Source organism: Erpetoichthys calabaricus, chromosome 12, assembly GCF_900747795.2.
Source record: "Erpetoichthys calabaricus chromosome 12, fErpCal1.3, whole genome shotgun sequence".
NCBI lineage: Eukaryota > Metazoa > Chordata > Cladistia > Polypteriformes > Polypteridae > Erpetoichthys > Erpetoichthys calabaricus.
Window position 1 is genome coordinate 158,911,601 of NC_041405.2, and position 23,088 is coordinate 158,934,688.

General features: G+C 40.9%; 1 protein-coding gene across 1 annotated transcript in view; it reads left to right on the forward strand.

The window, feature by feature from the left end:
- The window catches only part of fam174c (family with sequence similarity 174 member C), a 37,589-nt gene extending 23,882 nt beyond the window's left edge, over positions 1–13,707 (forward strand). The window contains exon 3 of the mRNA XM_028816626.2: positions 11,933–13,707. Coding sequence (XP_028672459.1) covers positions 11,933–11,936 — 4 coding nt within the window. The 3' untranslated portion in view covers positions 11,937–13,707. The remainder of the gene's footprint in view (positions 1–11,932) is intronic.
- The last annotated feature ends 9,381 nt before the right edge of the window (positions 13,708–23,088 follow it).

Genomic DNA, 23,088 nt, shown 5'->3' on the forward strand with positions numbered 1-23,088 from the left:
TAAGCAGGCTTTTGAACTCCGCCGAGTCTCTGCTTGGACCTTTAATTTATTTTTAGTTTCTTCTTGTTTATCCTATTTTATTTTTTCTTTGTATTTTTCTCGTTTATTATATTTGGTTGGTGCTTTTATGTTTGTTTGTTTTTCAGCGCTTTGTGATGTCATGTCTATGAAAGGCACTTTATAAATAAATTTTACTTACTCTTCATTGTGCTGGTGCCATGACAGCCGCACAAGGGTAATTGGACTGAATGAATTCCTCATCCACACACATTTTTGTGTGCCATTGTGAAGATTCTAGCATAATTCGTTAGCTGAAGGGAGAGGCGTTTGTACCTTGCAGATTAACCTCAACAGACTGGACCAGTTCAACAAGCAAGGCGAGACCGTTGACAGGCTGCTACAGATAGCTGATTGACAGTTTTGATTGATTATTCTTTTTCCCCAGCAAGAAAAACAAAGAGACACAAGTTACTTTTGGAATTTAGTGTATTATATTTCAAGAAAAAAACACTACATTGATGTAATAGTCAACGGGGGTAGTAAGACAACACAGTTCCTTTTTAATTTATTAAAAAACCTGACAGATTTTTCTGTCTTCACTTTGTACATTGCATTCTCATTTTGGAGGCTGTAATGCAGCATTCCAGCCAGCAGAGCCTCCTGTTCAGAGACCTGAGCAGTAGTTGTCCCTGTTACTCTTTGTGAGATGCTGGCTTAAAGATCAAACATGGTAATGGAATGCAGAAAGGCTGGACTGAGCAGCTCAGGTTAAGCATAACTGTCACTCACCTCAAGGTTCAGCCACCAGCAGAGTCAGCTTGGGTGTAACTGGAGTGTAGGTGTGTAGAGCAACGACAGTAATTCAAGCCAGGAAATAAAGTGGACTAGTTTACAGGAATGTAATAACCATAATAATGGTAAATATCTATACTTGGGTCTAAAAATAAGCTACTGAGATGCAAGGGGTGACATGTCCGGAGGAAAAAAAAAATCCCAAATATGCATTTGTGTGTGTGTATGTATGTAAATTTTCAAACAAAAAATATTAGTGTGTGTTAGAATGTGGGGTATCAGGGTTTCCTTTGCAGCTCCAGCACACACTGACTTTGAGTGTAGTGAGCCTTCGCAGATTGACATTGAAGGTCCTCACATCGCTTCATATCATTGAATATTCTGTATGGGCAGCTTTGTTTTTGTAAATCCAGAAAGACGTAGTTGTACCTGTGATGGACTTGTGCCCTGGTCGAGATTGACTTCTGCCATACACCTGAAACTCAAAAACAGACCTGAAAACCTGAAGAAGGCCTCAAAAGCACAGAGTAGTCATGGCCCTGAGACTCAATAACAGGCTAGTGGCCTGCACACCCGAAAAGGGCCATTCCATATAAATTCAAAAAATGGGAAATGTGGGCAGCAAAAGAAAAAACAGTATTATTATTATTAGTAGTATTAGTAGCAGTATTATTATAAAGTGTGTTAAACAGTAATTCAAAAAATAAATTCAAGTTTTCAAATCAGACATAAATTCAAAAAGAAAAACAAGAAAATCGTAACCCCAAAGAGCAAACAAAAAAATCAGAAGACCACAAGACTTATGAAAGCAAAAAGTAGTGAAAAAAAAAAAGAGGAGCCAAACAACAAGAGCAGGTGCGGATGCCTCGGCACCCAGTTGAGGCCGTATTGCCCAAGGAGATGCAGCAGATTAGAATTAATGATTAGGAAATGAATATTTAAAGTAGGATACTTGAAAGCAAAATGGGCTGGGATCAAAAATCAAGAAGTCAAACATTAATACAGAAACACCAGCACAAACGTTAGACAAAAATCTTTTTGCCAAAAAGTTGATAACCTAATTCTTTAGTAAGCACCACTAAATAAAATAAATCACAAAAGGTTTATTTGATTACAGATAGAACAGTCTTAGACGCTGGCCACAGCATGTTACCATCTTAAATACTATTTTCCAGATAATGAAGCAATGTGCCGCTCTTAAGTGTCACGTGGTAGCAGCAAACTGTGTTGTCAACAACAGCAAGAAGCCATCCAACCCAAAATCCATACAAAATAGGCAGCGTCAAGACAAGTCAGCTTTATCTATATAGCACATTTAACACAACAAAAAGTTGACCAAAGTGCATTGCAATAAAAAAATTAAATATCCAGTAAAAATACAAACGCAGAAGCTAAAAATTAATAAAACTAGGGGGCTTTCCCCCCTGCTCGCTTCGCTCGCCAACCCTTGTGCCTGCGCTACTCGCTAGCCTCTTTGCGGTTCTATTGCTTTTTATATCGGGATGCAGATGTACAATTTACTATTTTAGATTACAGCGAGTAAGTAACCGTATTAAGAAATAGTAAAACGTAATAATTTGAAAGTAAATTATGTTTCATGTTGTGTTAGAGTTATTAGTTGCTTAATACGATTTTGTTCTGTTTGGCTTTGAAATAAACATGCAAAAACTTTTTAAACTTTTACTGTAAAACTTCAATAAAAACAATTTTTTTAATTAACTTTGTCAATATCGCATTGAATTTTGATTCTGTGTTTGGACTTTCATTGTGACAACGCAACGTATGAGTGCCCGTGATTGAATTTCATTTCTTTCTCTCTATTAAATAAATTTTTTTTTTCTAGTGTTTGGCTCTGAGATTTGTAAATTGTCTTAGCAAAAGCTATTCTAACGGGAAACTGTAAACGTTTTAATATGAATGGCATATCAAGATTTCCTTTGGTGTCTAATGTTATCCCCTGAAGACGTACTACATTACGTACTATTATAGGTGGAGTGGTGGCTGTGAGGCAAGGGATCTGCACTGGCAATCAGAAGGTTGCCGGTTCAAATCCTGTAAATGCCAATAGGGACTCTGCTCTGTTGGGCCCTTGAGCAAGGCCCTTAACCTGCAATTGCTGAGCGCTTTAAGTAGTGAGAAAAGCGCTATATAAATAAAAATAATTAATAATTATTACATTACCTTTCTTGGATACATCCTTCTTTCAACAGTAATTCGTGCAGAGGAAGACCGGATGGTGTTAACGGTTGTAGATATTCTTCATGGTGTTGTAAGTTGCTGTTTTCATCAAAGTAAATTATAAGACAAATGACTGCAAAGCGAATCGTAGAGCGTATGAGAACATGAGAGCGACCATTAAGAAGGATATCAGGGAGGCTAAAAGACAGTTGGAGAGGAATATAGCAGATAAGGCGAAAGAAGACCCTAAGAGATTCTTTCAGTATTTTAGTAGTAAAAGAACAATCGAGGATGTGAAGTGCATCAGAAATAGTAAAGGGGAATTAAAAGATACAGACAGGGAAATAGCGGATGCCCTAAACTTACATTTTTCTGAGGTGTTTACAAGTGAGCAATTGGATAACCTCCCAGAGGTAAACGCGACAACTAAGGAGGTACTGAGGGATTTGGAAATTGTAGAGGGAGAAGTACTGTGATGATTAAATAAGCTGAAATCAAAACAAATCACCAGGACCAGATAATATGTATCCTTGTGTTCTTAAGGAGGCTAGCGAATACATACTGTATATAAACCTTTGACACATATTTTTAGGAAGTCACTCGCACTGGAGAGATTCCGAAGGACTGGAAAATGGCAAATATCATCCCATTATATAAAAAAGGTGACGGGGCAGATCCAAGCAACAATAGGCCAGTAAGCTTAACATGCATCACAGGAAAATTAATGGAAGGAATTATTAAGGATAAGATTGAGCAACATCTGGCAAGGACAGGAGTTATTCTGAACACTTAGCAAGGGTTCTGAAGAGGGAGGTCATGTTTTACTAAAAGGCTGGAATTCTATGAGGAGGCAACAAAAGGATACGATCAAAGTGGAGCAGGTGAGATTATTTATCTGGACTTTCAGAAAGCATTTGAGAGGTTGGACATCAAATTAAAAGAAGTGGGAGTTCAGGGTGATGTTTTTTAGGTGGGTGCAGAATTGGCTCAGACACAGGAAGCACAGGGTGGTGGTGCGAGGAACCGTCATCAGAACTGGCTAATGTTAAGAGTGGTGACCAGCAGGGAGCAGTGTTAAGGCTGCTGCTATTTTTAATATCTAGAAATGATTTAGATCGGAATATAAGTAACAAGCTGGTTAAGTTTGACGAAGATAGGTGGATTAGCAGATAATTTAGAATCTGTTATATCATCATAGAAGGACTTGGATAGCATACAGGCTTGGGCAGACTTGTGGCAGATGAAATTTAATGTCAGTAAATGTAAAGTATTACACATAGGAAGTAAAAATGTTAGGTTTGAATACACAATGGGCGGCCAGAAAATTGAGAGTACACCTTATGAGAAGGATTTAGGAGTCATAGTGGACTCCAAGCTATCGAGTTCCCGACAGTGTTCAGAAGCCATTAAGAAGGCTAACAGAATGTTAGGTTATATAGCGCCTTGATGTGTGGAGTACAAGTCCAAGGAGGTTCTGCTCAAGCTTTATAACACACTGGTGAGGCCTCATCTTGAGTACTGTGTGCAGTTTTGGTCTCCAGACTACAAAAAGGACATAGTAGTGCTAGAAAAGGTCCAGAGAAGAGCGACTAGGCTGATTCCAGGGCTACAGGGGTTGAATTATGAGGAAAGATTAAAGGAGCTGAGCCTTTACAGTTTAAGCAAAAGAAGATTAAGAGGTGACCTGAGTGAAGTGGTTAAAATTATGAAGGGAATTAGTGCAGTGGATCGAGACTGTTATTTTAAAATGAGTTCATCAAGAACATGGGGACACACAGTTGGAAACTTGTGAAGGGTAAATTTCGCACAAACATTACGAAGTTTTTCTTTACACAAAGAACAATAGACACTTGGAATAAGTGACCAAGTAGTGTGGTGGACAGTAAGACGTTGGGGACTTTCAAAACTCGACTTGATGTTTTTTTGGAAGAAATAAGTGGATAGGACTGGCGAGCTTTGTTGGGCTGAATAGCCTGTTCTCATCTAGAGTGTTCTAATGTTCATCTTCCGCACCATCACCACCAGCTGTTTCAGCATAGTCTATTGATACACATTTAACCAATTTGCCATGTAACCGATCAACATTTTTGGCATTAATTCGTTTGACTTCATCGTTTCTCAGTGCTAGGATTGCCCATATACTCATTTCTTCTGTTGATAACCCTTCATGATGAAATTCTTCAATAAGATTTGGATATAATACGTCTTCTTTAATTGGGAAGTTAAAGTGAGGAAATCATTAGAATTTATAAGAGCTGAGAGAGCAGGAACGGTGTCTGTCAAAGGCATTCAATGATATATATATATAAAAAAAAAAAATAGGGGTTTTATTTATTAGCCATGGCATCCAAGAAGAGTGTGGGAGCAATGAACCTAAGAGAAAGGTTGTAGTATCGACTTTTGAGGTGAAAAAGGAACTTCTCGCGAAGCATGGAAGTGGTACATGTATGGTGGATCTGGCAGCCATGTTTAAGATACCGAAGTAGAAGGGAGAGAGAACACCAGAGGTACAGTTACTTGGTGTGTTTATGGAAGGGGACTTCCCTTCCATACAGTAACCTTTCTCTTCCTTTCCACCAGCCACATGGGACATCACTCACGAAGATACAGTGAATGCAATTTTCATGCGTTTTATTGTACAGTATTTACTGTTTTCATGTTTTAAATTATTATTTAGGGCATTTACGTGTGTTATTTTTACCTTACATTGGGTGCATTTGCTGTTTTAAGTTTATCAAAATGGGTATTGAGTCTGGGAATGGATTAATTCACTTTATATTATTTCAAATGGGGAAAATTGATTCAGACTTTGAACAATTCTGAGTTCAAATGGCCTCCTGAAACAAATTAAACTCGAAGTACGAGGCACCACTGTATATCATGTCACAGAATATAAATAGAAGTTACGTTAAAAATAATAACATAGCTGAAATGAATTGTCCTAAGTAAACTGCATTACAGAGGCGCATCTGGCCTTTAAATAGTTCTGCTCCACCTTCAAGGCTTCCCTGTTTCTGTGGGCTTTACATACAAAAGGTGGGATACATAAGAGCTCCTTCTCTCACTTAAAGGGTCACTGGGTTGAAAGTTTTTCAGGCTGTGTTATTTTTTCAGCTTTTGCTTGTTGTCTGTTTGCCACAATAAATTGTGTTTGAAAAAAATCTAGCAATTTCCATACATCTTAAAACTTCTCTTACTCACACTGTCGCTTTGCAGTGGATGCGGTAGGACACGGGTATAACTGGAAAACAAAAATCTTAAAGGTTACCCAATGTATCGATTTTCAAGTATCGATCCCCGTGTTACGATTACATACACTTTGTAAAATAGCTTATACGTGTTAGTTTTGAACACAAAAGCACCAGTATTATGAGATTCAACTATTTTAAATGAAGATCAGCTCTGTGTGCTACCTCAGTGCTTGTAGTTTTCCATAATAACCTTTCACCAAGTGGCGGGAGGTGTCCTGATTTCCTCTTGAAAGATAAAATCATACTAAACTGTTTATTCCACATGGTAAGTTTTGTTTCGATTTCCTTTGGTATTTGTGTGAGAACTCACCCAAGCGATTAGAAAACATACCCTTACCTCAACAAAAATAGTTCCAGGAATATGCGATAAGAGATTATTTCCAAATCCCTTTTGTTGTCACAAATATGCATTGGAAACACTGAAAGCAAATTTTCTTTTTTCTGTACTCAAAGAGGACGTTTTTGGTATGTTTTAGACTTTTATTTTCCTGTGGTGCTTTGTACTCCAATGTGCACAAGATACCTTTTAAAATTAATAGAAAATGCTTGATTTTTAAACACAATTTCTTGCAGCAAATGCATTATACAGTTAGGTCCATAAATATTTGGAAAGAGACAACTTTATTTCTCATTTTGGTTCTGTACATTACCACAATGAATTTGAAATGAAACAACTCCGATGCAGTTGAAGTGCAGACTTTCAGCTTTAATTCAGTGGGGTGAACAAAACGATTGCATAAAAATGTGAGGCAACTAAAGCATTTTTTGAACACAATCCCTTCATTTCAGGGGCTCAAAAGTAATTGGACAAATTAAATAACTGGAAATCAAATGTTCATTTCTAATACTTGGTTGAAAACCCTTTGCTGGCAATGACAGCCTGAAGTCTTGAACTCCTGGACATCACCAGATGTTGGGTTTCCTCCTTTTTAATGCTCTGCCAGGCCTTTACTGCAGCAGCTTTCAGTTGCTGTTTGTTTGTGGGCCTTTCTGTCTGAAGTTTAGTCTTCAACAAGTGAAATGCCTGCTCAGTTGGGTTAAGATCAGGTGACTGACTTGGTCATTCCAGAATTTTCCACTTCTTTGCTTTAATAAACTCCTGGGTTGCTTTGGCTGTATGTTTTGGGTCATTGTCCATCTGTATCATGAAACGCCTCCCAATCAATTTGGCTGCATTTAGCTGGATTTGAGCAGACAGTATATCTCTGAACACCTCAGAATTCATTCGGCTGCTTCTGTCCTGTGTCACATCATCAATAAACACGAGTGTCCCAGTGCCACTGGCAGCCACGCACACCCAAACCATCACACTGCCTCCCTCCACCGTGTTTTACAGATGATGCGCTGTGCTTTGGATAATGAGCTGTTCCACGCCTTCTCCATACTTTTTTCTTGCCATCATTCTGGTAGAGGTTGATCTTGGTTTCATCTGTCCAAAGAATGTTTTTCCAGAACTGTGATGGCTTTTTTAGATGTTCTTTAGCAAAGTCCAATCTAGCCTTTCTATTCTTGAGGCTTATGAGTGGCTTGCACCTTGCAGTGCACCCTCTGTATTTACTTTCATGCAGTCTTCTCTTTATGGTAGACTTGGATATCGATATGCCTACCTCCTGGAGCGTGTTGTTCACTTGGTTGGCTGTTGTGAAGGGGTTTCTCTTCACCATGGAAATGATTCTGCGATCATCCACCACTGTTGTCTTCTGTGGACGTCCAGGTCTTTTTGCGTTGCTGACTTCACGAGTGCTTTCTTTCTTTCTCAGGATGTACCAAACTGTAGATTTTGCCACTCGTAATATGTAGCAATTTCTCGGATGGGTTTTTTCTGTTTTCGATGGCTTCTTTCATCTGCATGGAGAGCTCCTTTGACCGCATGTTGTCTGTTCACAGCAAAATCTTCCACATGCAAGCACCACACCTCAAATCAACTCCAGGCCTTTTATCTGCTTCACTGATAATGACATCACGACGGACTTGACCACACCCGCCCATGAAATAGCCTTTGAGTCTATTGTCCAATTACTTTTGAGCCCCTGAAATGAAGGGATTGTGTTAAAAAAATGCCTTAGTTGCCTCACATTTTTATGCAATCGTTTTGTTCATCCCACTGAATTAAAGCTGAAAGTCTGCACTTCAACTGCTTCTGAGTTGTTTCATTTAAAATTCATTGTGGTAATGTACAGAACCAAAATGTGAAAAAAGTTGTCTCTGTCCAAATATTTATGGACCAAACTGTACACTCACTGGCCACTCTATTAGGTGCACCTTGCTATTACCCAGTTGGATCTGCTTTTGTCTTCAGAACTGCCATAAATCTTCATGGCACAGATTCAACAAGGTGCTGGAAACATTCCTTAGGGATTTTGGTCCATATTGACATGATAGCTTCACCCAGTTGCTGACATTCATGATGCGAATCTCCCATGCTGCCACATCACAGAGTTATTTTATTGGATTGAGATCTGCTGACGGTGGAGGCCATTTAAGTGCAGTGAACTCATAGTCATGTTCAACAAACCAGACTGAGATCATTTGAGCTTTGTGACATGGTGCTTTATGCTGCTGGAAGTAGCCATCAGAAGATGGGGACACTGAGGTCATAAAGGGATGTACATGGTCAGCAATAACACTTGGGTAGACTGTGACATTTAAATGATGCTCACTTGGTTCTAAGGTGCCCAAGGTGTGCCAAGAAAATAACCCCCACACCCTTACACCATCACCAGTCTTACCCGTTGTTGTTGTTGACGACGCCAAATTCGGACCCCTACCATCTGAATTTCATAGCAGAAATTGAGACCCATCCGACTAGGTGCCATGTGTGAACTGTAGCTTCAGTTGCCTGCTCTTAATTGACAGGAGTGGCACCCGGTGTGGTCTCCTGCAGCTGTAGCCCACCTGCTTCAAGGTTTTACGTGTTGTGCATTTAGAGCTGTTCTTCTGCACACCTCGGTTGTAACGAGTGCTTATCTGGGTTCCTGTTGCCTTTCTATCAGCTCAAACCAGTCTGGCCATTCTCCTCTGACCTCTGGCATCAATAAGGCCCAGAAAACTGCCACTCACTGGATATTTTCCCTTTTTCAGACCATTCTCTGTTAACCCTACAGATGGTTGTGCGTGAAGATCCCAGTAGATCAGCAGTTTCTGAAATACTCAGAGTAGCCCATCTGGCACTTTCAAAGTCACATCAGTCCCCTTTCTTCCCCATTCTGAAGCTCGGTTTGAACTTCGACAGGTCATCTTGACAAGGTCTACAGCAGGGGTCTCCAACACGTCGCTTGCGAGCTACCGGTAGCTCTCCACCCCTTTCCAAGTAGCTCACCAAAGGGTTAATGAATCCTACATAAATTTGAAAAATTGATTAGTCAAATTAGGGGTGGGCGATCTTTCCAAAAAATCATATTGTGATCCTTTTAACACAATCACAATCCACAATCTGAATTGCAATCTCTCTTTTCAGTGTGGCGTACACTTAAGAGAATATCTGGACTCAAACTCATCAAGACCTAAGTAACACTTTATGGTAAATATCAAACAAAGTTGAAGTTAATTGTTCTCTCATTCGCTAGCTAAGTGGAGTTAAGGAACACGCCCCGAAGCTGGCGTCTCCCCTTGGCCTGCTGCATGTTTCTCGGATTTGCGCAAATAAAGCAAACAATGATACATACATAGCAAAATGAGAGAATTCGAAAAATCAACCAGAATGTTCAAGCAAATTATAGAAAAAAACCTGATCTAAATCCGTGAAGTAGTTCTCATGTGAAAAGTGGACATACAGAGAGATGGACATTGGATTTTATATAATATATATTAGTAAACTTTCAAAATAATATACAGTTAAAGTCTCAACAGCATTTCTGGAGCTTAGTAGAGCCAAACAGCTCTGAAAATTTCTGCTTTGTTTGGGTCTCCACACCTCTGTGAGTCTGACATGAATGTCATGAAATCAAAGTTCAGAACAAGATTGACAAATGAACATTGAAATGACTCTGTGGTATAGCGGGTCCGCGGCATCAAAAAAAAGGGCCAGGTTTTAAATCCATAAAGCCACATCATTCTCTGTGGGCGCAATTGCATGACCTCGGGGAGTTAATGAGGTAGTTGGTGTGATCGTTCACAATTGCTTCACAGGCTTCCTGCGGCTTGTGATTAAGGTGCTGTGCCCACAGAGACGTGGGTGTATATATACGGGTCGGCACAAGGAAAGAGAGGAATCAAAGAAAAGGAAAAAGATAGAATGAGGTTAAAAGACGTGAAAGGCAGTCTTGCCGATTGATCTGGAAGGAGAAAGTAGTATGAGCTGGGGCCCCGTGAAGGAGCATTAGCTCTGGCTCTCTAGGAGCTAGTTTTCCCCACTGAATATTTGGGTGGAATGTGGCGAGCAAGGCAGGTGTCCTCCCTAGGCTTCCGAGGTGCGACCATGTGAGCGCAAAGGAAGAAGGGAGGAGATCCGACCTTGGATAGTCTGGCCGTGATGCCTGGAGGCAGCCAAGATGGAGGTCGGCTGAAAGGAGCTTATGGCTGCTGAGTCTCCACCGGCTATGCGAGCAATGAGTGAGCCGGGGAGAATGAGAAGGAGATGGGCTGAGATCAGGAGGCGTTAGTCTGCATTTTAACAGATTTATTTATTGATTTTTATCCCCACTTTTCACAATGATTTTTTTATGGATTTATTTAGGTACTTTATTTAGAACACTGCACAATGGACACTTGTTGGTTTTACTTGTGTTGTGACTGTTTTTTAATTAAAGCACTTGGGCACTTTTTCCACTATCTTCTGGCTTCATCTGAGAATTGTCCTCATTTGTCAGCTGATCTCAGTCATAACTATCGATGGTGTTGGCTCAGCAGACTACCGTGTGGAAAGAGGGAGTCTGCAGGGGACCGGCATCGTCACAGACTCCATAAGAGTGAACCTAAGTGGCTCCACTCCACCATACATCTCAGTGCCAGTCATCTGACTAACTAAAAAACACATCACACATGCAACTGGACCTGTGAATAAAGTGACACAGTGACATGTGACAAAATGACAAATGAATAAGTCATATCCGTGGATTTGGAATTACATTCATGTTTTAATTCAATAGTGTGAGATACACTAGAAAATGCATACAGACATACAGAATGCACTTGGAGGTGAACTCAATATTTTTTGTGATGTTTTAATGGAAAACGTGAGTTGTGGACACCAACATTTTGTAAATGTTCAGGCAAAACAAGCTTATTCAGTTTGTGTGGGTTGAAAGAAGCTACGAGAGGAAACGTTAGAAAACAGGAGGAGCTCTCGGCCATTTTCATTTTGTAAAAGTAGCTCTCATGGGAAATAAAGGTTGGAGACCCCTGGTCTACAGGCCTAAATGCATTGAATTGCTTCCATGTGATTGGCTGATTAGAGATTTGCGTTAACAGCAGTTGAAGAGGTGTACCTAATAAAGTGGCTGGTGAGCGTGTATTATGTTTATCAAGAAATAACTTTGACGTGAAAAATACAGAACCTCTCTTTTAAGTGTCAGTTTAGGAATGGTGCCGTATGTACGTTGACTCGGGTTCCCTTTATCTGATGTTGCAGCTTTCTAAAGATCTGATAAAAATACAAAACTAGAGGGTATCAGAAAGGGGCCTGTGCGTTTACAGAGCACTGTATGCTTTTCCAGTTGACTGAATTACATGTTTCTTTTGTATAATAATTTTTTACTGTTTTTCTTTTACAGATGAATATCCTCGACACATTCCAAAAATTGATTTTGATAAAAAAAAAAAAAGAAACCAGTTCAAAAGTTCACATCTATTTTTCTACAGACATTTTTTTTTTTTTTTTTTATCAGACTGTGAATATTTTTTTGTTTTCTGTTTTGGAAATCTCAACTTTTTATGAAAGAAGGGGAATTAAAGACCGGAAAAGTTTATTAATAAAGTGACCAAAAAAAAAAAAAACATTTAAAAACAAACGCCTTATCGTGGACCAAGCCGACAGTATATAAGGAACATGGGGCAGCTTACAGGTGACTGGGACCGGCTTCTTCTCTTCCATTGCATGCCCACCCATCACCAGCTGACCAACCAGTTGTTTCCAGCCAGCCAGACGAGATTACGCGCAGAAGCTTCAGTGCCTCCCGATTCCCGATGTCAGAAGTGGAAATGGTGGACGAGTTCATACTTCCTGAGAAGGGTTGCCGTTGCTTTGTTTCTACTACTGTATTATGTTTGTATTGCTCAACGTGTTTCTGAAAGGTCCAGAGCCAGCAAGTAGTTTTGCTTTGTTCCTTTCACTTTTTTGAAGCGGTGTGTGACTCCGAAGTGTTCAAAGTAAATAAACGTGGCTCTTCCTTGCTGAAGCGAAACTTAAGATGTGGCACAATTGAAGAGAGCTTGCTGAGCCGTGACGGGATTAGCACGTGTCGATCCCAGATGGCTCCAATGCTTGATGGACTGAATAAAGGACTGACGCCAAAAATGGAATCTCAAGAAAATACTGCTATGTATAAAATCTGGAAGAAATCAAGCAGCAGTTTGCCTGATATTAGTTTTTAGCCCGTTTTTTTGCTTTTCATTTATTATTTCCGGGTTTTTCTCCTATTTGGGTGGTTTTCTTTGGGATTTTTTTTTATCTTGGGTGGATTGTTGTATTTTTTTTTTAATGTTCCTTTCTCTTCTAAGTCAAGTTGCAGTTGTTGTTTTCTTCCAATTGGGTTGAGATAACCTCACTGTGATGGACGAGACCAAAAATCGGACCAAACTGCGTGGACCAATTTACAATGAGACCAGCCGGAGTTGCCTGCCTTTAGAGAAAGGAACAGACCTCATGCTTGTTTGAGCCGCACCCATGTCTCTGTTTTGTCGTTTTTTGGTTGCTTCTTGCCACAGGTGACTCACCTTGAAGGGCCTGCATGGAATATGCCAGATATTAAGACATCCAGGGTGCAAGGTGAAGAATTGTCACCAAGTCTGAAAGAGAGACCTCCAAAAAGAACCCCCCTCAGTTTTATGGTGACTAAATGCTTTGAGGTGCTTTGGGTGGTCAATTTTTGTTTTATTCCTGCAAGCTGGGCAAAAGCTCGCTTGAGTATTTTCATGTCTGTGCCATTCTAAAGGAGTGTCATCAGTATTTGCCAATGGGGGGTCCTGCACAAAATCATTTTAATGTCAAAATCTAAAGTATGTTATTAAAAGTGACGTGGAAGGGGTGGAGGATGAGGTCTCTGTCAAAGTTGTGGCTGCTTGTTACGGAGTGATGATCTGTGACCTCTTAATGCAGAAGGAGGGACAGAAGAGGTAGTGTGCAAAAAAAAAAAGTGTAAGTCAAGCAAGTCAGAGGTGGTGGGCATCACCCCAAGTCTGTTGTGAGCACAAGCGACAAGGACATTAAGCAATAAAATGTGTTAAATAAATAAAAGAAATGTGTGTCAAGGCTGTGTGGCATTGAGGAGTCCACGTCACGAGGGGTGTCATATTGGGACAGTCGCAAAGGGTGGAATGAGGACTGAATTCGTAAAACACGTTAAAGGACACATTTGGTATTTTTTCAAGTTAATTCTTCACAATCATGGTGTATACTGCAGGGAAAACAAGTATTGAACGTGTAAATGTTTTTCTCAGTAAATGTATTTCTAATGGGACTATTGACATGAAATTTTCACCAGATGTTGGTAACAACCCAAGTAATCCACACATCCGAAGAAATCAAAACAGATAAGTCCATAAATTAAGTTTTGTGTAATAAGGTGGAATGACACAGGGAATAAGTATGGAACACGCTTAGTTCATACTTAGTAGAAAAGCCTTTGTTGGTGATGACAGCTGCATGGAGAAACAAGTCGCATGCATTGCTCAGGTGAGATTTTGGCCCATTCTTCCACTCAAACGATCTTCAAATCTGGAAGGTTCTGGGGGTCTCTTCTCTGAACTCTGATCTTCAGTTCTTTCCATAGATTTTCAATTGGATTCAAGTTGGGTGATTGATTGGGCCATTCTAGCAGCTTTATTTCCTTTTTCTGAAACCAACTGAGAGTTTCCTTGGCTGTGTGTTTGGGGTCCTTGTCTTGCTGAAATGCCCCCCTTTCATCTTCAGCATCCTGGTAGATGGTAGCAGATTCTTATCAATAGTGTCTTTTTACATTTCTCCATTCATCCTTCCTTCAATTCCATGAAGTCTGCCAGTATTTTGGGGTGATGTGCAGTGCCATTTCACCTCCAAAAATAGGTGTGTAGTGACATCCAAAGAGTTCAATGTTGCTCTCCTCTGACCAGACTCTGTTCTCCCAGGATTTCAATGGCTTGTCCAAGTGTTGTGCAGTAAACTTTAAACGAGTTTCAACGTGCTTTTTCTTCAGCAGTGGAGTCTTGTGTGGTGAGCGTGCATAGAGGTTGTGGCGGTGGAGTGCATCACTTACTGGACCTGCTAATTCCAGGTGTTTCTGCAGCTCTGGACGAGTGGTCCTTGGCTCTTCTGATTCTTCTTTTGACTCCTCTGTCAGAAATCTTGCGAGGAGCCCCTGGTTGTGGCCAGTTTATATTGACATGATGATCTTTACACTTGTGGATTACGGCCACAACAGTGTTCACTGGAACATTCAGAAGTTTAGAAATGCGTCCGTCACCAAGGCCATCACCAATAAGGTTGTGAAGGTCTTGAGAGAGCTCTTTGCTTTTCTCCATCATGAGATGCTTCTTGTGTGACGCCTTGGGAACGAGAAACCTTTTTCTAGGCCATCAATTAGGACTAAAGCAGCAGATATTCATTTGAACTGACAGGAGGCTATCAGGTTTGACAAATGTCTGCTGCTTTCCTGGCTCTCCATGCCTTTTTCTGATGTTCTTTTCTTCATGTGTTCCATACTTATTCTGTGTCATTCCACTTTATTACACATAATTTATGGACTTGTTTGTTTTGATTTCTTTGTATTTGTGGATTACTTGGGTTGGTACGTTTGAGGATTCGGGGCGGGTTCATAGGGCAGTTTTATACACAATTTACATTACATTTCTATTATTAAGTTGTTCGCATTTGCAACCCGAGATTTTTCTTCTTTTTTTGAATATAACAAAGACATATGCATTGCATTTGTCATTCCAACAGATTGCACATCACAAACATTAACGTTGTCGTTTTTTTCGTGTCTGCCGTTTCTATAGGAGGGTGACAATGAGTTAAATTCCAGTGGATGTTTTTCAAATGTTGACAAGCAATAAGCAAAAGGTATCACTGAAAACCACAGGAAACAAAAACAGCAAAAAAAACAAACAGTACGAGGAAAGTTCGAAGGAAGAATTTTTTTTTGTAATGTCTCTGTTTGGGGATCGTTGTGCACAACTGAGCTGCAACCACAGATCTAAACGCTCTGCGGATGATTCATTCAGGCATTTCAAGGTCACTTTGTTGTAATGAAAGTGTCTGCTGAATGCACTTCGTAGTAACGGGATTTCTGTAGACTCGAGTCATATGGGGAAACTGTCGGGACTATAAAAATACTTTGTTGTAATACTCTCACCTCGGTCTCACTCCTCTCTCTGCGCCGCTTCAAAGCCCCGTCCACCAAGCGTTCTGAAAAGTCTGAGTGAGTCTCCGTTGCCGGCAGTTCTCTCGGACTGAGGGTTGGGGACCCCTGCTTTAGACAACTGAATGTTTTGCTGCCCGTGGTCTTATTTGATATTGGTTGTAAGTAGGGCATGTCTTGCAAGAATCTCGTGTTTTACGTCATCGCGAGACGGTCCTGGGGTCAATCTCTTGGCACAAAGTCTCATGTTTAAGGTCCTGGTGAGACGCTCCGTGGCCATTCTCTTTTGTCTCGCGGGTCTTATTAAGTGTCTTCCATTTTCTTAACATGAAGATCACATCTCGTCTCCCGTCTTTCTCTCCCAGGATTTTTTTTTTAATAATAGATATTGGATGATGCTGCTGGATTGATACATTTATCACTTATCATAGTTTTGGGGAATGAGAATATTGGACATGTGGGCTTTTTGTCCTGGTTATGAGTTTGGACCGATGCTGTTCCACTACAGCCTCGCATCTCCTGACCAACAACGGACTGTTCGTCTGACTCCAAATTATTGGTTTTGCTCTAAAACGTAATTTTTATGATATAAACATTATTCTAATAATTGAGTTAGCTTGACTTCCTGTGGTTTACATAACCCTAGAAATGAACATATCTGTTTATCTGTAACTCCAAAGGTCGATGCTTTTAAACTACCATGTGCTTTATAAGGAAGCCTCAGGTGCTAATAAAGCATGTTATATAAATAATATTTCATATGCAAGTTCAGAAAATAAGTGCCATACCTTAGTGTGGGCGGCACGGTGGTGCAGTGGGTAGCGCTGCTGCCTCGCAGTTGGGAGACCTAGGGACCTGGGTTCGCTTCCCGGGTCCTCCCTGCGTGGAGTTTGCATGTTCTCCCCGTGTCTGCGTGGGTTTCCTCCCACAGTCCAAAGACATGCAGGTTAGGTGGATTGGTGATTCTAAATTGGCCCTAGTGTGTGCTGGGTGTGTGTTTGTATGTGCCCTGTGGTGGGTTGGCACCCTGCCCGAGATTGGTTCCTGCCTTGTGCCCGGTGTTGGCTGGGATTGACTCCAGCAGACCCCCGTGACCCTGTGTTCGGATTCAGTGGATTGGAAAATGGATGGATGGATGGATACCTTAGTGTGAGTTTCAGATGAAAACCTCAGAGGCTCGAAAGCGTAACTTAATGCAGGGATCTTAAACTCCAGTCCTAGGTGAGCCCCAGTGGCTGCAGGTTTTCATTCTAACCCTTTTCTTAATTAGTGACCGGATTTTTGCTACTAATGAACTTCTTTTGAATTCATTTTAATTGACTTGCTCTTGAAGTTACTCAGACCCCTGAATTGTTTCTTTTCCTTATTTATCAGTCAGACAATAATGAGATATAAAATGCACCAAAACGTGACCAGAAAACTGTGTCCATCATACCATATCTGAAAATAAAGGAAGGTGACGGGCTCAGTAATGTCGATCTGCTCAGATCCACAAAACAGTTTAACGGAGCTCTTAGAAAAGAGAAAATCGACAATTTTAGAAATGGCTGCTGTTGCACAATGAGAGCAGCAACAAGCCATGGAATTAAAGAGCGAGTTTAATTAACGACAAGACTGTGTGCCTCATTAAGCCACTGGTTGGAGTGAAAATGGTTGGAGTCTGAGGCCCTGACTGAGTTGGTCTTCTGTTGGCTCACTTACTTCATGTTTCATTTCTGTTTGGGTGCCATTTAAGGAAAGAAATGAAGACATTCAGGGGAACAAATCTTAAAAAAACACGTCAAGATGAAAACAAAACCAGTTAATTAGCAGTAAAAACAGGTCACTAATTAAAAAAAAAAAAAAGATTAGAATGAAACCCTGCAGCCACTGCGGCCCAGCAGGAGCGGAGTTTGAGATCCCTGACTTACCGTGTGTTGCGTGTAATTCAAAGCCTCTCTGTTAAATAAGACTACCCAAGTATTCATTACAGTGATAGCAGGTACAGTTGTGTTCAGAATAATAACAGTGTATTTAAAAAAGTGAATAAAGCTCAAAATCCTTAGATAATAACTGTTATTTGTATACATGCAACTGCATTGGGAACCCTGCACATTGTATTCCAAATCAAAATGTGAAGAAAAAATGTATCGAATTTGTGTTATTCCTTTACAGAAAGTGAAGAAAGGGGAATATTAGGCCTCTCAAAAAAATAGAAGTGTCTGCGTTCTTCTTTACAAGCTCAAACAGTCAGTCATCGTCCAACCCGCTATATCCTAACAAAATAAATACAATAACAAAAAGGAAAACACGAGGACACTCAGCTGGAGACGCGTCACAGAGCAGAAGTCAGTCAGCAGCAAGGAGAAGTGAATAACGCTCTTGGACTGGCTACTTTCACCATCCCAAACCGTGTTTCCCTCAGCGGTTGCTTCCTGTCCTCTCTACAGCAGAGTATTGCCACGAGAAAAGCCATAAAAAATTGCGGAGGATATTTGCGCTTTCCGCTAACAATTAATAGTTAGGTTCTAAGGAAAAATCCACGAACGACTGAGTCCGCGAATCCTGAACCGAGACTTTACGGGGTCTACAGTACTAGAAATACGCCATGTGCTGTACTGAAGATGGAGGTACTAATCTTCACTTTTGTCATTTGAAAACTTCCACACCTTACATATCCTGAAAAGCTTGTGGCGGTGCTACGTGATTAACGTCATCACAAATGTGACATTTTGTGCCAAATCCCGTCTTTCATAGCGTCGTCCTGTTTACACGGTCTGTGTGTCTATGGCAATATACTCCCCAGGAAACAAAGGGGGAAGGATAACACTGTGGAACCGTGGTCCCTCGTGATAATTTGTCCTAATCACCTGCATCCGGGACATTCACTATTTAAGCAGGAGGTCAAAAAGATGAAAAAAATAAAGAAAAAATCCCGTTCTGCTATACGGCCAATTGATTGCAGGGCGAAGTGAAAGCAGCGATCCTCATCACTTACACCTTTTTTCTACTCGGCACGTTCAACGTCTGACAACTTCACCTTTACGACGTGAAACCCTGGGGTTCTGGACTACGCCAATGTACCAAGGATAAGCACGGTGAGACTGTTTCTTGTTGTTTTGGGGAGAGGAACGAGTCATCATTTTCTTTCGTATATAATCACTGTAGCACACTTTTCCAGCTGAACAAGGTTCACAAACGTTATTCTTTTTCCGTTTAATCTTCTTAATGTTCAGTGTGGGGTCAAGGGAGGGTTTGTGTTGTATATAAACTATTTGCTGCAACTTTTGGGGTTGAGTGTTATGTCGGGACTGGTTGGGGTGATATATATATATATATATATATATATATATATATATATATATATTGCTTGGAGTTCATTTCTTTTTTTTATTAACTTGCTCCACTCGCCAACCCCTGGGCAGGTGCTACACGCTAGCCATTTCACGGCTCTGCCTTTCACATATGGGAAAGCGAATGTAAAATTTAAACAGATTGTTATTTTCATTGGAATTGTTACATATGCATAATAGAACTAACTATTTTACATTACAGCGAGTAATTAACTATAGTAAAAAAAATAGTAAAACGTAATAAATTCTAAGAAAATTATGTTTCATGTTGCATTAAAGTTATTTGTTGCGTTATACGTTTTCGTTCTGTTTGGCTTTGAAATTAACACACAAATGCTTTTTAAACTTACACTTTTACTGTAAAACTTCAGTAAAAACAATATTTGGAATTAACTTTTCATCAATATCGCATTGAATTTTGATTCTGTGGAGTTACATCATGACAATGCTACGTATAACTGCCCGTGAGTGAATTTCGTTTCTTTCGCTCTAATAAATAAAATGACTTTTTCGTTTTTTCGAGTGGCATAATTATAAGATCTCCTTTGGTGTCTAATGTCATTAGTGAAGATGGACTACATTACCTTTCTTGTCGCCTGTTAAAATTATACATGTCAGAGTTGTTTGACCAATTTTGAATACAACTAATCTTGTCCTATTGCATAGCACATCACTCAGACATAAATTACGCAATATCATTACGATACGTCCTTCTCTCAACAGTAATTCGGCCAGCTGAAGTTGAGATGGTGTTAACGGTTGTAGATATTTTTCGCGATATTGTAAGTTGATGTTTTCATCTTCTGCACCATCACCACCAACTGTTTCTGCAGAGTCTATTGATACGCATTTAACCAATTTGCCGTGTAACTGATCGACAATTTTCACATTAATTTGTTTGACTTCATCATTTCTCTGTGCTAGGATTGCAATGTACTCATTTCTTCTGTTGATAACCCTTCGGGATGAAATTTTTCAATAAGATTTGGACATAATATGTATTCTTGTATTGGGAACTTAAAGTGAAGAAAACAAAAATTTATAAGAGCTGAGAGAGCAGGAACTGAGTCTGACAAAAGCATTCATACGAATGAGAGGTGAGAGGACCACGGGCGTGGGCCGTGAACTGGAAATGGTGGAGAGGAGGGTGGGACTTGAAAAAATCTCTTGGCAATAGTCTCGTCTCATCTCAAGAGTTACTTTTATAATAGAGAGATACAGTTAAGTCCATAAATATTTGGACAGAGACAACTTTTTTCTAATTTTTGTTCTCTACATTACCACAATGAATTTTAAATGAAACAACTCCGATGTAGTTGAAGTGCAGACTTTCAGCTTTAATTCAGTGGGGTGAACAAAATGATTGCATAAAAGTGTGAGGCAACTAAAACATTTTCTGAACACAATCCCTTCATTTCAGATGAAAGATGACATGACAGATGAAACCAAGATCAACCTCTACCAGAATGATGGCAAGAAAAAAGTATGGAGAAGGCGTGGAACAGCTCATTATCCAAAGCATAGCACATCATCTGTAAAACACGGTGGAGGGAGGCAGTGTGATGGCTGCCAGTGGCACTGGGACACTCGTGTTTATTGATGATGTGACACAGGACAGAAGCAGCCGAATGAATACTGAGGTGTTCAGAGACGTACTGTCTGCTCAAATCCAGCTAAGTGCAGCCAAATTGATTCATGATCCAGATGGACAATGACCCAAAACATACAGCCAAAGCAACCCAGGAGTTTATTAAAGCAAAGAAGTGGAAAATTCTGGAATGGCCAAGTCAGTCACCTGATCTTAACCCGACTGAGCAGACATTTCACTTGTTGAAGACTAAACTTCAGACAGAAAGGCCCACAAATAAACAGCAACTGAAAGGCCTGGCAGAGCATTAAAAAGGAGGAAACCCAACATCTGGTGATGTCCAGGCGTTCAAGACTTCAGGCTGTCATTGCCAGCAAAGGGTTTTCAACCAAGTATTAGAAATGAACATTTGATTTCCAGTTCTTTAATTTGTCCAATTACTTTTGAGCCCCAGAAATAAAGGGATTGTGTTCAAAAAATGCTTTAGTTGCCTCACATTTTTATGCAATCGTTTTGTTCACCCCACTGAATTAAAGCTGAAAGTCTGCACTTCAACTGCATCGGAGTTGTTTCATTTAAAATTCATTGTGGTAATGTACAGAACCAAAATGAGAAAAAAGTTGTCTCTGTCCAAATATTTATGGACCTAACTGTAGAATATCATGGGTCTTTGAAGTATAATCACCACAACTAACAAAGAATTTTCTCCCTGCCAGGTAGGACTCAAACCAATTTAAGACTCTGCCAGAGAAGCCCACCCATTGACTAAGGTGATTTCTAAGAATGTTGTGATCAATGGTATCGAATGCGGCACTCAGATCTAAGAGGATGAGAACAGATAAATGGCCTCTGTCTGCATTGACCCACAAGTCATTTACTACTTTAACGAGTGCAGTTTCTGTGCTGTGCTTTGTTCTGAAACCCGACTGAAACTTATCAAGAATAGCAGGTTTATTGAGGTGGTCATTTAGCTGCATAATGACTGCCTTCTCTAGAATTTTACTTAAGAAAGGCAGGTTAGAAATAGGGCTAAAATTTTCAAGAGCAGAGGAGTCGAGATTATTTTTCTTCAGCAGGGGTTTAACTACAGTGGTCTTAAGACAGTCTGGGAAGACCCCCGTATCTAATGATGAGTTTACTATGTCAAGAATGCTATCAATTAGCACGCCCGATACTTCTTTGAAAAAATTTGTTGGTATTGGGTCAAGGGCACAGGTGGAGGGTCTCAGTTGAGAAATTATTTTATATAAATCAGGTAAATCTATTCATCCATCCATCCATTCTTCCTCTTCCGCTTATCCGAGGTTGGGTCATGGGGGCAGCAGCTTGAGCAGAGATGCCCAGACTTCCCTCACCCCGGCCACTTCTTCTAGTTCTTCTGGGGGAATCCCAAGGCGTTCCCAGGCCAGTCGAGAGACATAGTCCCTCCAGCGTGTCCTGGGTCTTCCCCGGGGCCTCCTCCCGCTTAGACATGCCTGGAACACCTCACCAGGGAGGCGTCCAGGAGGCATCCTGATCAGATGTCCGAGCCACCTCATCTGACTGCTCTCGATGCGGAGGAGCAGCGGCTCTACTCTGAGCCCCTCCCGGATGACTGAGCTTCTCACCCTATCTTTAAGGGAGAGCCCAGACACCCTGCGGAGGAAACTCATTTCAGCCGTTTGTATTCGCGATCTCGTTCTTTCGGTCACTACCCATAGTTCATGACCATAGGTGAGGGTAGGAACATAGATCGACTGGTAAATTGAGAGCTTCGCCTTGCGGCTCAGCTCCTTTTTCACCACGACAGACCGATGCAGAGCCCGCATTACTGCGGATGCCGCACCGATCTGCCTGTTGATCTCACACTCCATTCTTCCCTCACTTGTGAACAAGACCCCGAGATACTTGAACTCCTCCACTTGGGGCAGGATCTCGCTACCAACCCTGAGAGGGCACTCCACCCTTTTCCAGCTGAGGGCCATGGTCTTGGATTTGGAGGTGCTGATTCTCATCCCAGCCGCTTCACATTCAGCTGCGAACCGATCCACAGAGAGCTGAAGATCACGGCCTGATGGAGCAAACAGGACAACATCATCTGCAAAAAGCAGTGACCCAATCCTGAGTCCACCAAACCGGACCCCCTCAACGCCCTGGCTGCGCCTAGAAATTCTGTCCATAAAAGTTATGAACAGAATCGGTGACAAAGGGCAGCCCTGGTGGAGTCCAACTCTCACTGGAAACGGGTTCGACTTACTGCTGGCAATGCGGACCAGGCTCTGGCAACGATCGTACAGGGACTGAACAGCCCTTATCAGGGGGTCCGGTACCCCATACTCTCGGAGTACCCCCCACAGGATTCCCCGAGGGACACGGTCGAATGCCTTTTCCAAGTCCACAAAACACATGTAGACTGGTTGGGCGAACTCCCATGCACCCTCCAGGACCCTGCTAAGGGTACAGAGTTGGTCCAC